The 19,276-nt window shown below is 32.0% G+C and overlaps 1 protein-coding gene across 12 annotated transcripts in view; it reads left to right on the forward strand.

Annotated features, from left to right (window-relative positions):
* Window positions 1-13,526, forward strand: part of ZNF451 (zinc finger protein 451) — a 122,188-nt gene extending 108,662 nt beyond the window's left edge. For 10 of the 12 annotated variants that reach the window (XM_007484142.3, XM_007484146.3, XM_007484143.3 and 7 more), the window contains 3 exons: window positions 2,614-2,691; window positions 9,252-9,288; window positions 11,329-13,526. In XM_007484142.3, the coding sequence (XP_007484204.1) occupies window positions 2,614-2,691; window positions 9,252-9,288; window positions 11,329-11,398 (185 nt within the window). In that variant the 3' untranslated portion in view covers window positions 11,399-13,526. The remainder of the gene's footprint in view (window positions 1-2,613; window positions 2,692-9,251; window positions 9,289-11,328) is intronic. The other 2 variants (XM_007484144.3, XM_056814344.1) reach the window with 1 other exon arrangement.
* The last annotated feature ends 5,750 nt before the right edge of the window (window positions 13,527-19,276 follow it).

Consider the following 19,276-nt stretch of genomic DNA (forward strand, 5'->3'; position numbering starts at 1 on the left):
TTTCATATATTTGATTTTCTTCATTGAAGAGTACTAGAAAAATGAGCATAGAAATGGATCTAGTTTATAAAATATAAATGTCATTATTGTGTAGGTGAGACTTGTGTTATTTTATGTCTCAACTATAAGAAAACAAACTTTGAGTTCCAAACTGTAACTGTCCTGGCATCACTAATTACAAGTCCTTATTAATTTTTTAAGTGAGACGTTATCAGGTTGATATGTGAAAAATATTTCATTTACAACTGCAGAAGTTACATGTAGGGACCAAAAGTGGGTACTTTCTTAAGAGCTAGAGAAGTGCATTCAGCTACCTGCTTGTAAGAGAGATATAATCAGAAGATAGTAAGTAACCTGGCTGAAAAACTATAGATTTTATAAATTATATACATTTCTGTCTTTGTTGTTAGTAGGTAAAGAATTTACTTTTTAGTCATTTTAGACTATTAAATTTATTAATCTTTGATTCTAGGTAACCAAAGATCAATTTCAATATAAGTTCACTGAAATACTGCCTTAATCTGAATTAACAGTAATTCTAAATTAATGGTGTTGAATTTAAAAAAGTTTTACTGTCATTCAAAATTCTTTTTCAGGAGCCCGAATACTTGGGTAACTTGGTGTGGCCTATCTTGTAACTTCATGGTCTGCATAAAAATGGAATTTGTGGTACTTATGATAGCTGTCTATTATGTATTGGTGTTCTACTCTGAGGATTTATTGCATGTAGGTGGCCTAGGATTCTGGAAAGCATTACCACCAAAGTGTACAAGTTTTGTAAGAAGTTCTTTCAAATTTAGAAAGATTTTAATTCTGAACACTAGACTGCCATCTAAGAACCACACTAGCTAAGTGTTGCAAGGTCCATTGTGTGATAAAATTTTTATGGCCAATAGCATGAAACAAGTTTGCCAAAGTATGTAGAGCTCATGATTTCATTGGTGGAAAGAAAACAAGCCACACTAATAAAGAATTAGTGATCTTTTAAAGTCTTGGAGTTTCATTTAGCCAACATCTATAGGTAGATATCAAAGATTTTTACTAATAACCCATAACAATGAATAGTAACATTCTTTGCCATATTGTGTCTCTTTTCAAGTAATATTTATCACAGTGTATCATATTAAGGATATCATAAGCTTAATAACTACATTAAATTGTAGAAGTCAGTCTGATCATTTTGTTAATGATGTTTTGGTACTGCCATATTCAGCAAAGAAAGTAAAAATAAGGCAACAATATTATTTAGCCACAAGCTTTGAGTTGTTCATGGACCAAGGAATCTTTCAAAGTCACCATAACTTGGTGTTTTTGCATAGCTCTTAATTTCATCTTTATTTGAATTTGAATATTTTCTTTTGTTCTTTTGATAATTGAGCTCATTTAAGGTGTTCTTCCTGACAGAATTTTTTTATCCTAGGCTGTGATGTAAAGATCAGATTTTCCATAAATTTAAATTATTTTGAAGCAAATGTGGATTGACTTTTCTAGAATAAATTTTTAGACATTTTAAAAAATAAATTAATATCAGCTATATATTCACTTATTTCTTTAACTATAAATTACGTTTGAACATTTCAGCAAATATTGACATGTTTTTATATAAGGAGGCATGTTAAAAATATGCCTTGAATTTGGCCATTTGGGAGGATTTTCTTATGAGAACCATTTTATTCTACAGTTGTTTATTATAATTTTAAAGTTATTTTCAAGTTTGCTAAAGTTAAACCTTATCTGGAAAACAACCTAGATATTAGAATTTTAAAGTTTTAAAGACATTGATTTTTATGATGTAATTGCAAAACATTTTAATATGAAACCTTCAACATTCAGATACATTAAGTTATGAGAGGTGAAGTTGTAATAAGATGAAAGTTATTAGGATGTCCAAAATAATTTTCTTAGAAAGTTCCTTAGAAATGAGTCAACATAGTACTCAAAACATAAGAAAAAATGGATGTCTCTCACTTTTATTATCATGAAATTCTCAAGTTTTATTGCCTGTTGTCAAATATATTTTAACTTTCATTTTTCCAGATTTTTCTGAAAGCTGAAATTCTGTTTTTAGATCTAGTACTTAAATTTAACTGTGTCCAGGCTTCTTTCTTCTCCCTTATTTTAGTACACAATTCCATTAATGTGTCAGTGTAAACAACCTTCCATTGACCCACATTGCAGACCACACTAGTAGATGGTCTTTTTTAAGAGTTGCTGTAACCAGTATCCTAATCACTTAATGAACTTTTTTTGATGATGAACCTATCAATCTCTAAATTGTGATAAGGCATTAAATAGAAGATGATTTTAAGTGGAAGTTTTTTTTTAATAGACATATAGAATATATCTTGATAAGCCTATAAAGTTGAGTTGGTGATTTGAGCAATATTACTCTAAAGAACCCAAGATGGCAAGAGTTAATCTAATATTTCTGAGTTAAAATATATTAGTTTTGTATTAGTTTGAAATATTTTGTGTGGGTAGGGACATGGAGAGGAAAATTTCTAAATTTCTGACACAGTAAAGTTGGATATAATCAAGACCATTGAAAAAATTGTAATGAAATGGAATATAAGTAAGCTAATTTACATTTATTGACATATTGCTGCTTTACAGACAGTGACAGTAGTGAAAATGATCGAACAAGAGCAAGCAGAAATACTATTCAAGAAGAGGAAATCAAGTCCAGAGAAGGTAACCCAGTTTTTGAGTTTTCCCTTTGTTGATTCAGATGATATGAAAACACAGCTTTATGTAACATGTAGTTAATTTAGATAGACTTAGAAATTGTTAGCAAGTGTTACTTTTAAGGACAATAAAAGACTCAATAATGCCACTTTATTATATCACAGAACCTAATCTGAAAACTTCATGGGCCACTAGAATATAATTCTTTGTATTGCTTTGATTCATGATGGTGTACAAAAATTATTTGCTCAAAAAAGTAGTAAGTAGTAAGTAGTCTTCCCATTAAAGAGTAATGAAAGTACACCAGCAGAAATATGTAGATTGTGATTTTGGCAAAGATTTTTATAATTGTTTTTAATAGATATCAAGTTCCTATGTCATTTGCATTTTTACTTACATATAGTTTTACAGTTTACAAAACACTTTTACAATGTACAAACTTTGTTTTTTTGGAGGGGTCACAACAGCACTATTGATGTAGCTTATGTACTTTTATTATCTCTGTTTTTATAGATGAAAAAACATAGGCATAGAGAGGTAAACTGACTTTTCCAGAGTCACATAGCAGTTTGGTGACAGATCTAGAACTCTTTTAAGTATTTTTTTTTAATCAAGAACCAGTACTTTTTCTCCTAGATCCATAATGCATCATCATTTTTTCCACTTAAGGCTAAAATAGAAATGTCTATTTTTCACTTCTTTTCATCTGTAAAAACTAAGTTATGTGAAAAAGAACTATTAATAACTTTTAAAGCTTTATAGTGAAATTTGACAAGTATGTACTTTTACCTGGGTGTAGTGATTAATTGTAGCAAATAAAATTTTATATCCTAGAAGTGTCTTTTCTTTCACCAAAGTCCTATGAAAAAATGTCTTTTGGTATGGAAATGGCCCTGGATTTTCAACTTTCACTGCCCCTAGCTTTCTAAAATTATAAATTACAGAATAGTTGGCATTATGGATTGATAGTTTCTTCATTAGGAAGGTTCTGTTATAGTACTGAAACCTCAGGTCCAATCTTTTGCCTTTCTCCTTAAGATGTTTTGATGGTTAATCTTAATTATTCCTCATATTCCTTAGCTGCTATATCTTATTTATCTTACTTATCCATAGTTTTTAAAGAGGTACACATTTTAATTCTCATTTGTTATAATGCTTTGAATTTGCCTGAAGAAACAACTTGATCAAGGTTCTTCTTGGTCAAGGCAATTATATGGATCTGAAAGTAGCCCAAGCCCAAAACATACAAGTATAGAGAAAGACAACTGTTAGAACTTATGCATTCTTGTTCTCAAGAATGTTTCAACTGACTTAGACCCATACTAAGTCTTTGTGTTATTCAGAGTTGATTTTAGCAATAGAATGTATTTAATGAAGAAGAAAACTTTAACCTGTCTTTTACTTTTGATGTCTCTTGTAGCTGACTAAATTGGCCAGAGAATTTATAACCTTGAGACAGGGTTTTTTGTTTGTTTTTCGACACCATTTTCTATTTTCAGCATGATCAGATAAGATCTACATAATCCATTAAAACAAGGAAGACAGGTTTTGAAATTTAAACAAAAGCAGTTGACAAAGTTGTTGCATACTAAAGAGGCTAATAAAAAAAAAACGAAGATGATTAAACATTAAGAAGTTCTGGCTTAGCTAGCTCTCATTATTCAACAGTCTTTTGACTCATTGAAAATGTCTGGGTAACTGGTCATTTAAAGTTATAAATGTGCTTTCCTAGTCCTCTCACTATCCTGTTTTGTAGAGTTTGAACCTGCAGGGAAGGAGCTCAAGGAAATCATCTTTGTAATTAATGCTTAATATTTCACCATCCATATTTGGATTAAAGTTTAAGGATTTTATTTTTTCTTAGCTTAAAAATTGTTTTCACTTGTATAGTAATAATGTGTTTTAAAATGTTTCTAGACCATTGATTTTTGAAAATGAAAAGAGCATTTATTTTAAAATGCAAAGAACTTGAGAAAAATGCCTGCTTTTTTTTAACCCTTTAACAAAGTGCCATATTTTAAGTAACTGAAACTCCCAAACAAGGAAACCAAAAAAACCAAGTGTTTCTATTGTGATTTCTGTTTTTAAAAGCAGGGAAAATGTGTGCTAAATAAATTTTTGTGTTTAAAAACATCCATTTTCTTAAGTAGCTCTAAATTTAAAGAAGTAAACCTCCTTTGTTGTATGCAGAATATATTGTGATCTCAGTTATCCCATATAAATTTGGAATATTTAGCATCTGATTTGAATGGAAGAGAAAATTATAAAAATGGGCAAAATTTTACTTTATATTCAAATTATTAAAATGTACGTTAATTTCTGGATTTGTTCTTGATTTATTTTTTTAAATATTATATCTTTGGGGTAAAACTTATCAGGGCTTGATGGCTATAAAAGGGAATGAAACTTAATATGTTCATTAGTTAAGATTATATTTGTGGTTCTGTCTTAAAGCATAGTAATTTCAAGTAAAATGCCATGCTTTGAATTACTACTGTTGTTATCTTGTTAAAATATGGAATAAGACCAAAGATTAAAAGGCTGTTGTAAAATCCAAGTATATTTCTTTATTTCAGCAGAACTGGATTAGACCTTTGAGGTCATTTAGGTCACCTTTATTTTATAGATATGAGAATGAGGCCCAGAGAGGGAGACAGACTGACTTCTTATGATTAATTTATAAACTTTTTGTACCCATTGCAAAGAAAAATTCATGAACATAATCTCACCTTCTAAAGAGATTATAAGAAATACTTAAATGGTTCTTTTCTTCACAATAGATCTTGTTGGTTTTATTATCTCTTTAGAGGGTTAGAAAAGACTTGGCTAAGGACGCATAGCCAATACTAAAGCTAATATTTTTAACAGATCTTGTGACTAAGCTATGGTTAATGGTAGGAGACTAACTTTTTATAAACTTTAATTTACCTAACATATTTCAATATCCTGGTGTCTTTTTTAATGAAATACACATAAAAAATAATTATCAAAAATGTAGTTAGGGCTTAAAACCATTGGAATTCTATTTTATTTAAAAAGGCCACTTACTACTATGTTAAAACTCTAGAAGTAGCATGTTGTAGTGTTTAGAGTATTGGACTTGGAATCAGGAAACTTTGGGGTTCAAATCCTGCCTTAGACACTTATTAGCCATATGACCCTGGGCGAATCACTTTGGTTCCACACCTGTGAATTCCTTTCAGCTCTAATTATCTTATGTATTAAAGTAGCACCCTAAATACTTCAGTTGAACAAAAAGTATAAAGCCTAGCTCAATGATGGGCAACCTTTTGAGCTTGGTGTGTCAAAATTTGCCAAAAAAAACCAACCATAACTTGGGTGGTGTGTCACTTTGAGGGGGAAAAAAAACCCTATCATTCCGTGATATTCGCACACTTAGCATGTGGCTGCATGCAGCTGAGTGTCATCGAAAATGGCTACACATGTCAGTGCTGACACACGTGTCACAGGTTTGCCATCATGGGCCTAAACTATATATATAAATAACACAAATCTGTGATGTCTTTCTTTGCAGCATCTCTGCTACTCTTACTATGGGCAGAAATTTGACTCCTTTCAGTTATAGCAGGTGGCTATGTGTCTAAAATCAAATCAATAAAAGTTACCATGGCTTCATGAAGAACAGATTTTGTCAGATTAATTTTGTGATATTAGTCAATGGATCAGAGAAATGCTATAGAAATAGTTTACCTAGATTACAAGCTAAATATTCACAATATCTCTCATCCTTGTGGATAAAAGGAGGACATACAAGCTAAATGATAGTATAGGTGGATGGATTCAGAACTGGTAGAATGACCAGATCCAAAGAATAAATGATATAGGGAAAGAATAGGCATTTATATTGTTATATAGCTCCTACAGTGTGCCAGACACCATGCTAAGCACTTTATAAGTATCTCACTTGATCTACTTAACAACTTGTGAGGTAGATATGCTATTGTTTTTCCCATTTTATAGTTGAGGAAATGGAGGCAAATAAATTTAATTACTTGCCTGGAATCACACAACTAGAAAGTGTTTAAGGCAATATTTGAACACAGGTATGCTGTATCCACTAAAGCATTTATTACATTCTGTATTCTAGACACTGTGCTAAGATACTGTAAATTGAAGTATAAACAAGGCTGTCCTTGTCCTCAAAGAGCTTACGTTTTGGGGGGTGGGGGGGATTGGGGAGACAACTCATAAAAGGGTCAGGAAGTGGGAAACTTTGTAAATGCGTAGGAATTGAAACAAAAACTCACATATCCTGAGACCTAGGGAGCAAAGTCCAAATTCTAGAGGGAGACTTGAGGAACATGGCTAGAGAGAAGGCAGCAGGGTCTGGAAACCAGGTAACAACCAATAGGGAGGTTTCTATTGAAGGGGATCAAGGTATCTTCCTTGGTCCTTTGCTGTTTAGAATTAACAGACATATATGCAAAGTACTGTTCTTGCCATTTAAAAAACACATGAGGGAGTGTTGATAGAATAATCATATTCTAAGTTCCTTATGCATTAACCTAAGTGGGACACAGCATTGAAAAAAAGCTAGTGCGATTTTAGACATTAATAGATGTACTATCCAGAATAAGGGAGGCAAGAGTTTCACTTTTGTCCTTCCTTAGCTCACATTTGAGAAAAGTCCAGTCTATAAGGTAGTCAGTGAGAAATCATGGAGTGGTTTTGAAGATGATGCCATACAAGAATTGGTTGAAGGAAATGGAGATATGTAGCATGGAGAAAACTAAGAACTTGATTACTGTTTTATCAGCTCTTTTGGGGAAAGGGGGATTAGATTTGTTTCCATGGACCTATGGGACAGAATCAGGAGCAATGGGTAAAAATTGGGGACAGAATTTTAGCTCCAAATATCAAGAAAAACTTTCTAATAATTGGACCCATCCAAGAGTGGAATGGGCTGCCTCATAAAGATTATATTTTGACACTCTCTTCCCTGCCCCACTCCCATGCTCACTAACCCGTTGCTGACCCCCCCACCCTCATTATCAAGTTTCAAGCAGACATCAAGATTCAGAAGGGATTGGTATACTGGTATAGATTAGATTTGATAACTTCTTGGTTACCATCTAATTCAGAGTTTGTGATTCTATGAAGTATTTAAAGAAAACTAGTCCTTATATATATAGTCTTGGCAACAAATCCTTGAGGGAAATTGAATTCATCATACTTACCGTACCTCTTTGGAAACCCTTCAAATTCCCAGTTTCTTAAGCAGATTAAGTTTTTGTTGCTTTCAGATATGTTGTAGTTTAGAATGTGTACTGGAAGAAAGGCTGTAGAATTGTAGTAGATAGAAAACCATTTTGGATGTTCCCTCTTATGTAATCATACTGGCTATGAAACCCTAGGCAAGTTTCTTAAACTCTTGATGTTCTAAGCAATTCTATAAGTTGCATAGCAGTTCTTGATCTTCATTGGTAGAGGGAATAACTCACACCTATGAAATTTCAGATCTAGGTCCCAAAAAATATATATCTGGACTGAAGGTCAAGAGACATTGGTTTTAGTACTAATTCATCAGCTCTTTGACCTTCATTTAAGATACTTTTCCTTCTTTGGTAATCCTTTTTTGTAAAATGAGAGGTCTGAATGAGTGTTTCAATTCTGAAATGGTTTATTTGTATAATATTCAGTTATAATACTACATTCAATGTTCTGGTTATTTGAATAGAATATTTTCCTATTCTTATAGCATAATTAAAAATTGATTGGTTCTGGTTGATCACTTTATCTGGTCATTTTTATACTTCCTACCCTCTCATTGCCTCTGAATCTTTATATATATATATATATATATATATATATATATATATATATATATATATATATATATATATATATATATAATGTCATCTAATCTATGTCTGTGGAACCACTGAGCTAGAAGATAATTCCACATTATACCTTTTATTTTTCCATGTAGTACCATGCCAGAATTCTATTGGACATATATTTTTTAATAAGTATTCATTCTAAAATAATATTAGGGAAAAGGTAAGTAACTTAGTTTCTTTGAACATATGAATAATTATATGGTACCTTTCTTGTTAGGTACTTCAAGCATCAGGCTTTTATTGGATACCTCAGTTAAGAAAATCTGTTATTTTGTTGTGATACTCTTGTCAACTTGTCAAGTGTTTATCAAGGATTTAACTCAAAAAATCCTATTTTTGTTTAGTTTCGATCTTTAAAATTCTTGTTGTATTTGTTCTTTGCTCTATTAGTTTCGTAACTTTGCCTTTGACCAAAAGCAGTGAAAATCTGAAGAAAAGAATTTTCTTATTTTTTTTTGTATTGTCATTTAAACATTTCATATCTTTTTGTTTCTTCTCCCTAGCTAGAATGTAATCCCCTTAAGAGCAAAGACTGAATTAAATTCCATTTTTCCTATAGTGTTATCTATGTATGTGTATGTGTGCAGCATGCATGTATAAATGTACACATATAGCAGGTGCTCGTGTATTTTTTAATGGAAATGAATTGAATTGACATGTCCCTAATTTATGAATTTGCTAATTGTTTTTTCTCATTTACTCAAGTTCTCTTTAGCTGTGAAATACAGAATCAAATGGCCAGGTAAAACTTGGGATTTTGATGTGGGTTGGTCATTTAACCTTTCCAGTTATTTAATCAATTTCTTTATATTTTAGACTATTCTTAGTTGGTTGCTATTAAATTTACTCCAAACCAAATGTTCTATGGAATTTGCACAAAGCCTTCATGACCCATTTTTGAGTTAAAGCATTAAAGATGAAACTGTATTCATGAGAATTTATTTCACTGGTTATAGTAGCAGAAGTTCCCAATTGTTTTGTTTTGTTTCTTTTCACTTAATGTTTATTTCACAGTGCTAATGCTTCCAAGATAAGAGTAAGTTTGATCCTCACATATGTTAAATAACTTTATTATTCATTGATAATAGAGTATATAAATAATCCAAGGTAATAGCCTCGAAGATTTGTACTTTTAAGTTAGAGACTACTACCAACAGTTGATATTATAGTTTGCCAACAGTTTGTTATATTATTTTTTAATCAGTTATTTGTTTGTTTGTTTGTTTTAATACTGGTAGTAAATCATTCAGGTTGCTACTGGCCCTCAGTAATGCTTTATGCTACTGGAGACCAGTGAACCCTTTTCACAGGACCTCCAGGTGTGCTGGTTTAACTCAGCCAATGGCCATTCCACCCCTCCACCCTGCTTCCCGGAAGGGATCTTTGGTAGCAGGAGGAGTGCTAGGCTTCCTGGTACAGCAGTTTCCACCGGCTCTAGCCTGGGCCAAGTGTCACTGGCCCAGCCACACTAGTACTGAATAATGCCGGCATCAGATACAGTCTTATTTACTTTATTGCAGGGATGCAGCTTGAAAGCATATATATATGTGTTTATATATGTTACTTGTCTGCTATTTCTGCAGTTAATCATGCACTTTTCTGACTTCAAGGATTTGTGGTTTCATTGGTGTGGGCATTCCCTCCACCAACACTGACTGCAATGCTTTCAGGCCTCTGGATGGTCTTCATGAATTGCTATGGCCAATAAACTTCATCACCTGGTGGCCAGCCTCATGGTGATGAACATCTCTGAACTTAAAATGTTCCTTGGCCAACAAATACACAGTCCGTTGCCAGTACTATAAGCTTTTCCAGCTTGGCAAGATATGTGCCAGAGCTTGTGCTCAACTGGCAAAGCTTTCGAGAACCCAAAGTCACCTCCATGTCATGACTGAGGCATTGGAGAAGGACTTTAATGGAGGATATTGCCGCCTTAAAACCAGGAGAAATTCCTCACCTATTTAGAATTTTTTAACTTAAAAAGCAAAACAAAACATTAAAAATGGAGGGACTTAAACGATAAGATAATATATAGTCACATTTCCTTATTTTAATAGTAAGGGAACCCAAGACTCAGGAGAAATGACCTTCTAGAGTTATTGATAGAGCCTAGATTTAGAATTCTTGATGTTCTATCCATTTCTTTTTCTAACTCCCCCAAAATACAAAACATAAAAATCTCCTCATTTCAGCAGTCATCCCTACAAGTTAAGTCTGTGTTACATGTCTATCACCTAGTTCACAGCAAATCCCTATTTCATAAATGTTTATTGAAATGGGAGACCTTTCATTCTAAATGAAGTCATTGATTTTTGTCTCATTTCCTTGAATAACAAGGATTTAAATCTTTAAGTTCCAAAGCCCCAATGTAGCTATAAAAACACCCACACACTCCTAAATCTATTGTTGTCTTTGCACATATCCCTAGGTTTCAAGAGCCCCCCATAGAGGAAGAAAATAACTATCTGTCAAATGAGACAATTTAAATCATGATGAATTTTGAAGTTATGATCTCTAAATTACCATATTTTAATGCCATATATATTAATATCATAATTAATAAAATGCTATATCATTTCCAGGCTCTTATACCCTGACCTGATTCACTCACCCATTCACCCAACCCCAATTAAAAGAAATTTTTACTCTGCTTACAAGGATGAACAAGATTTATATACTGTGATGTTGAAAACATAATCATCACCATGCAGATTTATAGTGACACAAAACATATGTGCTTCTTTCTAACCTCTAATTTTGAAATTCTAATCTTTTTATGCAGATGTGGAATTGCAGGAAGTTCTCAGAAGGAGTCTGGAGGAGGTATAATTGAAGAGTCTCCTACACAATAACAGCTGTCATTGAAGGTGCTCACAGTAGTAGAATCTTGAGTTCTACTTGAGTCAAAATCCTTACTAGCAAACATTTGAAAACATACTTATGCATTTATTTGTTAGACTTAAAAGCTAATGTTGTTTATTTTATGTTGTACTAATGTGGATTTATAAAATGTACAGAAGGAAGAGAATAAATGCTTAATATAAACTTGAATTGCTATGTTCTAAGACAGTTGCTATAATCTCTCAATTAGCCATATGACTACATATAGTTAAAATAAGCTCTTCAGTATGGTTTTGTATTCTCCTTATTAATCTTTTTTTGACTTTTCATGGATCTCATTTTGGCTCTTTGTTTTTTTACAGACATAAATTACTCCAATCTAATTTTCCTAAAGTCCTAGTTAGCATTGAGAGTGTGATCTCTTAATATCTTTATGATGTCTTTTTAAAATGTTCTTTATAGTTGGAGAGATAATAAAATCATATTACTTGCTTTATCCCTTGTGTTGCACACAAATTTACATCCATGACTTCAGATCACATGTTGATAAATAAAAAAATGCAACTTTATCTTTTCTAAGGAAATAAAATGGAAAAGGTATATTTTCATTTATTTTACAAAGAATGCAATAATACATTTATGCTCTTGTTTGAAAAGGGTATTGTTTAGTACTTGAATAGAATTAAATTCCAAATAGTTTTGAGTTATTTTTATAAAATTTCTTAGAAGTAACCTTTTTTTCAACAAGTTCCCATTAAAAGCTTTTTTTTTCCTGCAGTATTCCATATGCTTCGTGCTTGACATTTATATGAAAGTCTTTTTCATTTTAGGTTAATAGAATTATCTATCAATATTCTCACTATAATATTAGGCATTTAATTTTTAAGGTTCTGAGACCCTTCTGTGCATATTGGAAATTCAGTGGAAGGATATGCCTTTGTATTTTTACATGGCTGATGAAATTTGACTAAAAATGAAATTCAGCCCTATATATTTTTTTAATATTACTGCCTTAAAAAAACATTAAAGTTGTTTCTACAAATTTAATACTCTCGACAATAAGAGACATATACACAAGAAATTAAATATAGAATAATGCAAGAGATGTCATGTGGCATTATAAAAATGTCATATGAGTGGCACAAAATCTAAAATGCTATTAATTCAATGGGAGAGAGTAGTATGAATGAACCTGGTCATAGAGCATGGTAATTGACCCAAGCTTTAAGTATATGTGTGAATAGCTATGGTGAACTAGTTGGAAGAAGTCATTGGAAGACGTTTACATATGGAAAGCTATGCAACCCAAGGTCATAAAGGGAGAAATGAGCCTACTATTGTAGTGCTATCCCTCTGTCTGCATTTTATAGATTACACTTATAAAGATAACTTTGGTCTAAATTTTTATATATTTAGCATTCCATAGAAGTATAATCAGTGAAGGATTATTTTGATGGGATGTAAAGCAGTTTATGCAAGTCTCTTATTTTAGATATTCATTGGTAGAGTTACCTTTTTCTCCCATATTTTAACAGGTAATTGTCACTTGATCAATCTACTGCTTACTCATTAAAATTCATGTTTTAAATTATTTCATATGAAGTATTGTAAGGATTGAATTCATCTGGGTACAAGAAAAGGAATATGATCCTGTGGATAATCCTAAGAATTAGGAAACTTCCTCCCCATGTTCTATAACTTAAAGACTTGTCATTTATCAGGCTGGTTAATGCCATCTTTTTTACTGTTCATTCATTCATTCATTCATTCATTCATTCATTCGTTCGTTCATTCATTCATTCATTCATTGCTTGTTAATTCATGAATGTCATTAATAATTCTATTCAATGGCACTGAAAATGGTTTTAAATCTTAAGTGGAAATGACTGTTCTAAAATTTAGCTATAGCTTTCATGTCAGAAATGTATTCTTAACCTTTTTTGTGAGTTAGTATATAGTGGATACCATTTAGAACCTGAGAAAATACTTACAGATTTAAATATTTAATAGTTCCATTCACTAATATATATATGTAACACAAATTAATCTCTGAGGATTAAAGGTTTTGTTTACCTATGATTTGCTATATCATAAGCAGGCTTTACATTTTTGCTAAATAAAGGCTTAATAAATTAAAAACTTAGAAGTAATATGTGGGAGTTAAAATGCAAATGAACTAGCTCTGTTAATATCTCAGTAGTAGAAAAGTTTGGGGGAATGCTCAGGTAAGGGAGAATTACAGTTAGACAGAAATATTTGAGCATGACAGTAGGAGAGGGGTGTGGAGCTGCTGCTCCTACTCTCCAAATCAGCTCACCCCACTACCACTTTTCTTAGCCTAGTCCTGAGTTGCTCCAACCTTCCACCACCAATGATGCTGCCATCCTTGGACCAAAATGCAGCTAATTGGGGATGACATTTTAAAAATGGGGGTAAATGGGGAATACATTGAGGTCTAGCTCACTGATGACATGGGAAAGGCAGCCTTTCCACCTTGAATTAATTGCCTTAGGAAAGAAAGAAGGGGGGAGGGTAAGTGATGAAATGACTAGGAAGGGGGATCAGCAATAAAACATTCCCATAGCATACTGCAACCTTCTTAGAAATGACACTAGACTAGAGGTTACTCTTCCTCTAAGGAAGTTATTGACTTATCCTAGTCAGTGATCTTGGCCTCTGCAAAATTATTTTTTCAATCAGAAAAGAGAATCATCTTTCAGAACAAGAATAAGAGAAAATAAAGCATCCAAAGGACAAACAGTTTTAATATTTGAAAGAGCCAAAGGATAAAAATCCAGATATTAATGCTGAAATGATGCTAAAAATGAAGCAAGTATAAATAAGTTGGGTAATACTGGATTCAGAAAAGAATATGAAACTGAATATTAGGCAACGGTATAGAATGAAACCAGTGGAAACCAGCAAAAACCTCACTAAATTAGTAAAAAAGTCAAAAGAATGGAAATAAAATAGAATACTTTTAGAATACAACTTTGCAAGCAAAGTAACAGGCTTATACACCAGATGAAGAAATTTAAACTTTAGTCATGATTTTGAAGTTTATTGACTATAAATAATTGGGAAAAGTTTCCCAATATAAAAAAATTTTTTTGAAAAAAGTTTCCTGTATTGTACAAAATGAAGCAACAATTCACAAGTAGAAAAATGTTAAAGAATTTATCCATTATAAAGAAATCCAAAATAGCCTTCAGTTCATTTAATTCACACACTTCAAAAATTTAAAAGCAATTACATATTTAAAAGAATTAGATTGTCATTAATATGGAAAAAAATAAACAGCTTAAATATACAAACTTACCTTTCCTGTAAACTTTTGATATATTGTTTGGAAATTAAAAAAAAAAACCTTTAAAAGGTTTAATCAGAAGAAATTCACAAGTGTAAAGAGCCTCATAAATTAGGGCTTTCATTGATGGCCTACCAAGTTTCTCCTGGGTTTTTCTTGTACTTTTTTTTTTTAACTAAATTGAAGATTGTAGAAGTTACCTGGGATTAAGGTAGAACAGGAAAGGATTTTCTTAGAAGATGGAATTTTAGCTGAAACGTAAAGGAAATTAGATAATCCAAGAGGGAGAATAATTTATGCACAGGAAATAGTGAAAACATTCAGAATCTGAAGATTGTTTTTGAGGAATAAGCAGACCACCATTGTCACTGGATCTCAAGAATACTTGGTGTTGGAGGATAGGGGAAAGCAAGGTTTAACAAGTCTGGAAAGAAAAAGATGGTAGGTTGTAAAGAACTTTGAATGCCAAAAGAGACTTTTTACATTGGACTGTATGATGGGAAGCAACTGGAATTTATTGAATTGTTTTTTGTGTGTGAAGTGATGTGATCAAATGTACATTTTAGGCAGATTAATTTGACAGCTGAGTGGAGGATGGTTTAGAATGGGAAAGGGCGAGAGGAAGGAAGACCAGCCAATATTGTTTATCACCACTTTTAGTGTGGGTATGGTAATAATGAAATTAAAATATTTAGTTCAAACTAGAAAATAATCAAGAGATAAAAAGGGCACTACACAGTGAAATGGCTAAAGGAACACATGAATATTAAAACAATTTAAAATAAGTAAGGATTAAACAACTCATTGGTTAGGTTCACAAAGAAAAAAATATCCTGATATATCAGATAGCCACATCCACCAAGAAGGTAAAATAGATAAATCAGATTGTTCAGCTATATCCAACTCTTTCATAACTTCATTTGAGGTTTTCCTGACAAAGATACTGGAGTAGTTTGCCATTTCCTTCTCCATTTAACAGATGAGGAAATTGAGGCAAACAGTAAAATGTCCTGCAAGGTCATATTTATTAGTAAGGGTCCATCCTGACTCCAGGCCTGGCACTATCCACTGTGCCACCTAGCTTCCCTGAAAAAATAAGATACAAACTCTATTAAATAAGCTAGAAATAAAGATCCAGAAAAAGGAATATATTCTTTTCAAGTGAACACTACTCAAAAATTGATCATGTACTAGATTATAAAGAAAGCCTTGATCTTTTTATTTTTTTAATTGAAGTATGTATTCATGAAACAAAAAAAGAATGGGAGTGACAGTAATCAGATCCACCACTGAATATCGTAATGGGATTGCAGTATTTGTATTTTAAACTCAAGGAAGACAAGATTGTATTCTAAAAGAGCTAACTTTGAAAGTGAAATATTTTGAATAATTTTAACTGCCACATTCATTTGGAAGCCTGTTTATTTCTTTAGCATAAGCATATGTTCTACTTAGCGTGGTAATAAAGCAGCAAACATACCCTACCACTACCATAATAATAGCTTCCTGTGAAATTAGAACTCTGACACTAGGTCTTCACATCATTCCCTTAAAGGTAATTTTTTTATCAAGAAATGCAACTGTGTGAGGAAAATGTAAACCCTGCCAGTACTAAGTCCATGACAGTTTTTGGAGATACTGGAATTCTATAAACTCCAAATGAGAGTCTCCAGCTAGTTTTTTTTGGCAACTCAGAAGAAAGGTTTCTCAAAGTTGTTTCTTTTGGCTAAAATGTCATAGTATTAGAGAGATTTCTTCTAGAAGACAATTGAATGCCAATTTCACTTTTTGTTACATAACATTTGAGGATATTTTCACATACTAGTACCAGATCCCTATACTAGTTAAGCACATTCATGCAAGTGATTCTCTATTTCATTAAATGTAATGGCTTTCCAATACAAAAACCATCTCTCAGACCCAGCAAAAGAATCCCACATGTGGAATTAATAGGACTTCTGCTTGTATAAAACACAAAGGGATGAATATCAACATCCAAGGTAGGTACATCTCAAATTGCTAGTCAAGCAGTGTTTTACATCTGTGTTTTTCCCTTTATATCCATCATAAACTAGTAAAAAGTTTTAACTAAACTTGGCATTTTCTTTGGGTGGCCAATGAATGATTGCCAAAACTGTGCTTTATTTTTTATTTTCTCCCTCTTCCCTCCACCACACATGAGAAGTCAAGAAAAACAAAACTCATCACAGATATGTATAGTCATGCAAAATAAAATTTTGTATTAGCAGTGTCCAAAAAGAAGGAAAGACAGAAGGAAGGAAAAATGCCTCTATCTGCTTTACAGGCCCATCACTTCTCTAGGATAGCATATTTCATTGATGAGACTTTTGGAATTGTGGTTGGTCATTGTGTTGATCATAGTTCCAAATCTTTCAGTTTGATTATCTTTACAAAATTACTGTTATATCTTGTTCTTCTGGTTCTGCTGATCTTGTGTTGCAAAATTCACATGCCTTCTCAGGTTTTTCTACAGCAATATAGTATTATATCACGTATGCAATAACTTGTTCAGCTATTCCCCTCACTTTCCAATTCCCCATCACAAGAAGAGCTGCAATAAATATTTTTTCTTTATATGCATTTATTTTCACTCTTTCTTGGATCTCTGGGATATAGACTATATGAGCCACGGCAGAAATTCACTGTAATAGTTATTTGGACATAGTTCTAAATTGCTTTCCAAAATGGTTGAACCAGTTCGCAGATCCACCAACAGTACATTAAAATACGAATTTGATGAATGTGAGATGGTTGTTTTAACTTTCATTTTTCTAATTGATTTAGAGCATTTTTTGATACGACTTTATAGCTTGCATTTCTTCCTCTAAAAACCCACCATTTTTCAATTGGGGAATGGCTTATTATGAATTTGATTCTTTTCCTTACATATCTTTAAAGTGTCACCTTTATTATTTTTAAAATAATATTTTATATTTCCCTGATTCGTTGTAAAAAAATGAATATTCTCTTCTTAAAAAAAGTTTTGAGTTCCAAATTCTCTCCTCCTGATTCTTTCTCCCTGCCCTCCCTCATCCCTGAGGTGGTAATCTAATATAGATTTCATATTTGATCCTTATGTTATTAAATGAAACTTGCTGTAAATATTTTTCTCTGTCCTACTTCTTTTAACTGCATTTGGTATTTATGCAAAAATCTTCTTAATTTTAATCCCTGTATAAGTTTCAAAATGCAGACTTTCTACATAGCATTTTCTGACAAAATAGAAATAAAATGGCTTGAATCAAGTATTAAGCATCCATGTAAAAAAATATTGGAAAAGGAAAAATACCTCCAAAAGATCAGGAAAAGAGAACTACCTCAAAAATAGAATAGAAAATAGTTTTTTGAAAAACAAGAATGAAAGAATCTTTTAGAAAATTATCAAAATCTAGACATTAAAAAAAGTATATTGGGCAATAGGTATAGTTGTATGCTAATAGTAAATTGTGTGATCTTGCTAAAAATATGAGTTGTTGAATCTGTAAATAAGCAAATTGAACAGACTATAGTGCAAGAAATAAGATGACAATATAAGCTACTCCAAAAGACCTCTGATCCCAAACTCAATCACCTGTTAATTTTTCAAAAAATTAAGAACAAATAACATAGGTTATTCATAAATATAGGAGGGAAATAACCTCTTAAAATGATTCTTTTATGAGACAGATGTGGTTTGGGCTTTAAAACCTGATAAATGGAATACTAAAAAATAAAGATATAACCCTGTTTACCTAATTGACTAAGCAAGAATATAAATGTATGAACTATTGCTGTAAACAATACATTTCAAAATACTTCTGAGCAAGTAGAAAGCAGTCTGATGTAATGGAAAGAACATTAACTTAGATTAAAGAGTCAGGTTCAAGTCCTAGCTTTAACCATTTACTAACTTTGTGACATTAAGGAAATTTTTTAAAGTTCATTTAAAACAAGAGTTGTATTGGCTTTCTCAGGTTTCAGTATTAATGTTTTGTAGGATTTGTTTCAATATGCAAGGGTCATTATTTTTTTTAAGATAAGCCAGTTTGTAGTATATGTTTGAAAGACAAGTTTCCTATTCAGTTCTGATATTTTCATGAAGAATGCTCAAAAGTCCTATTTTTATTAAATATAATTTTTTACCCGAGAGATTATACAGTTTTGCTACAGTTATTCTTGTTTATAATCCCAGTTCCTTTTGCCTTCAGGAATATCATTTTCCAAGCCTAAGCCTTCCAGTTCTTTAATGTGTAAGCTGCTAAATTTTCTTTTATCCTGACTGGCTCCATGATTTTTTAATGATTTTTTTTCAGACTGCTGGCAGTGTTTTCATTTTTTAATTTCTTTCACTAGATAATCAGTGAATTCTTTCAATTCCTATTTTACCCTCTGGTTCTAGAATATCAGTTTTCTTTGATAATTTATTCACAACTTTTGGATCAGGTAGTACAATAGTTCTTTATCTCTCCTCGATCTATTTTCCAAGTCAATTTTTTCTTTTTAAAACCCTTATCTTCTGTCTTAGAATCACTGGTAAGTATTGGTTCCAAGGCAGAAGAGGGGTAAGGGCTAGACAATTGAT

This window comes from Monodelphis domestica, chromosome 2, assembly GCF_027887165.1.
Source record: "Monodelphis domestica isolate mMonDom1 chromosome 2, mMonDom1.pri, whole genome shotgun sequence".
Taxonomy (NCBI): Eukaryota; Metazoa; Chordata; class Mammalia; order Didelphimorphia; family Didelphidae; genus Monodelphis; species Monodelphis domestica.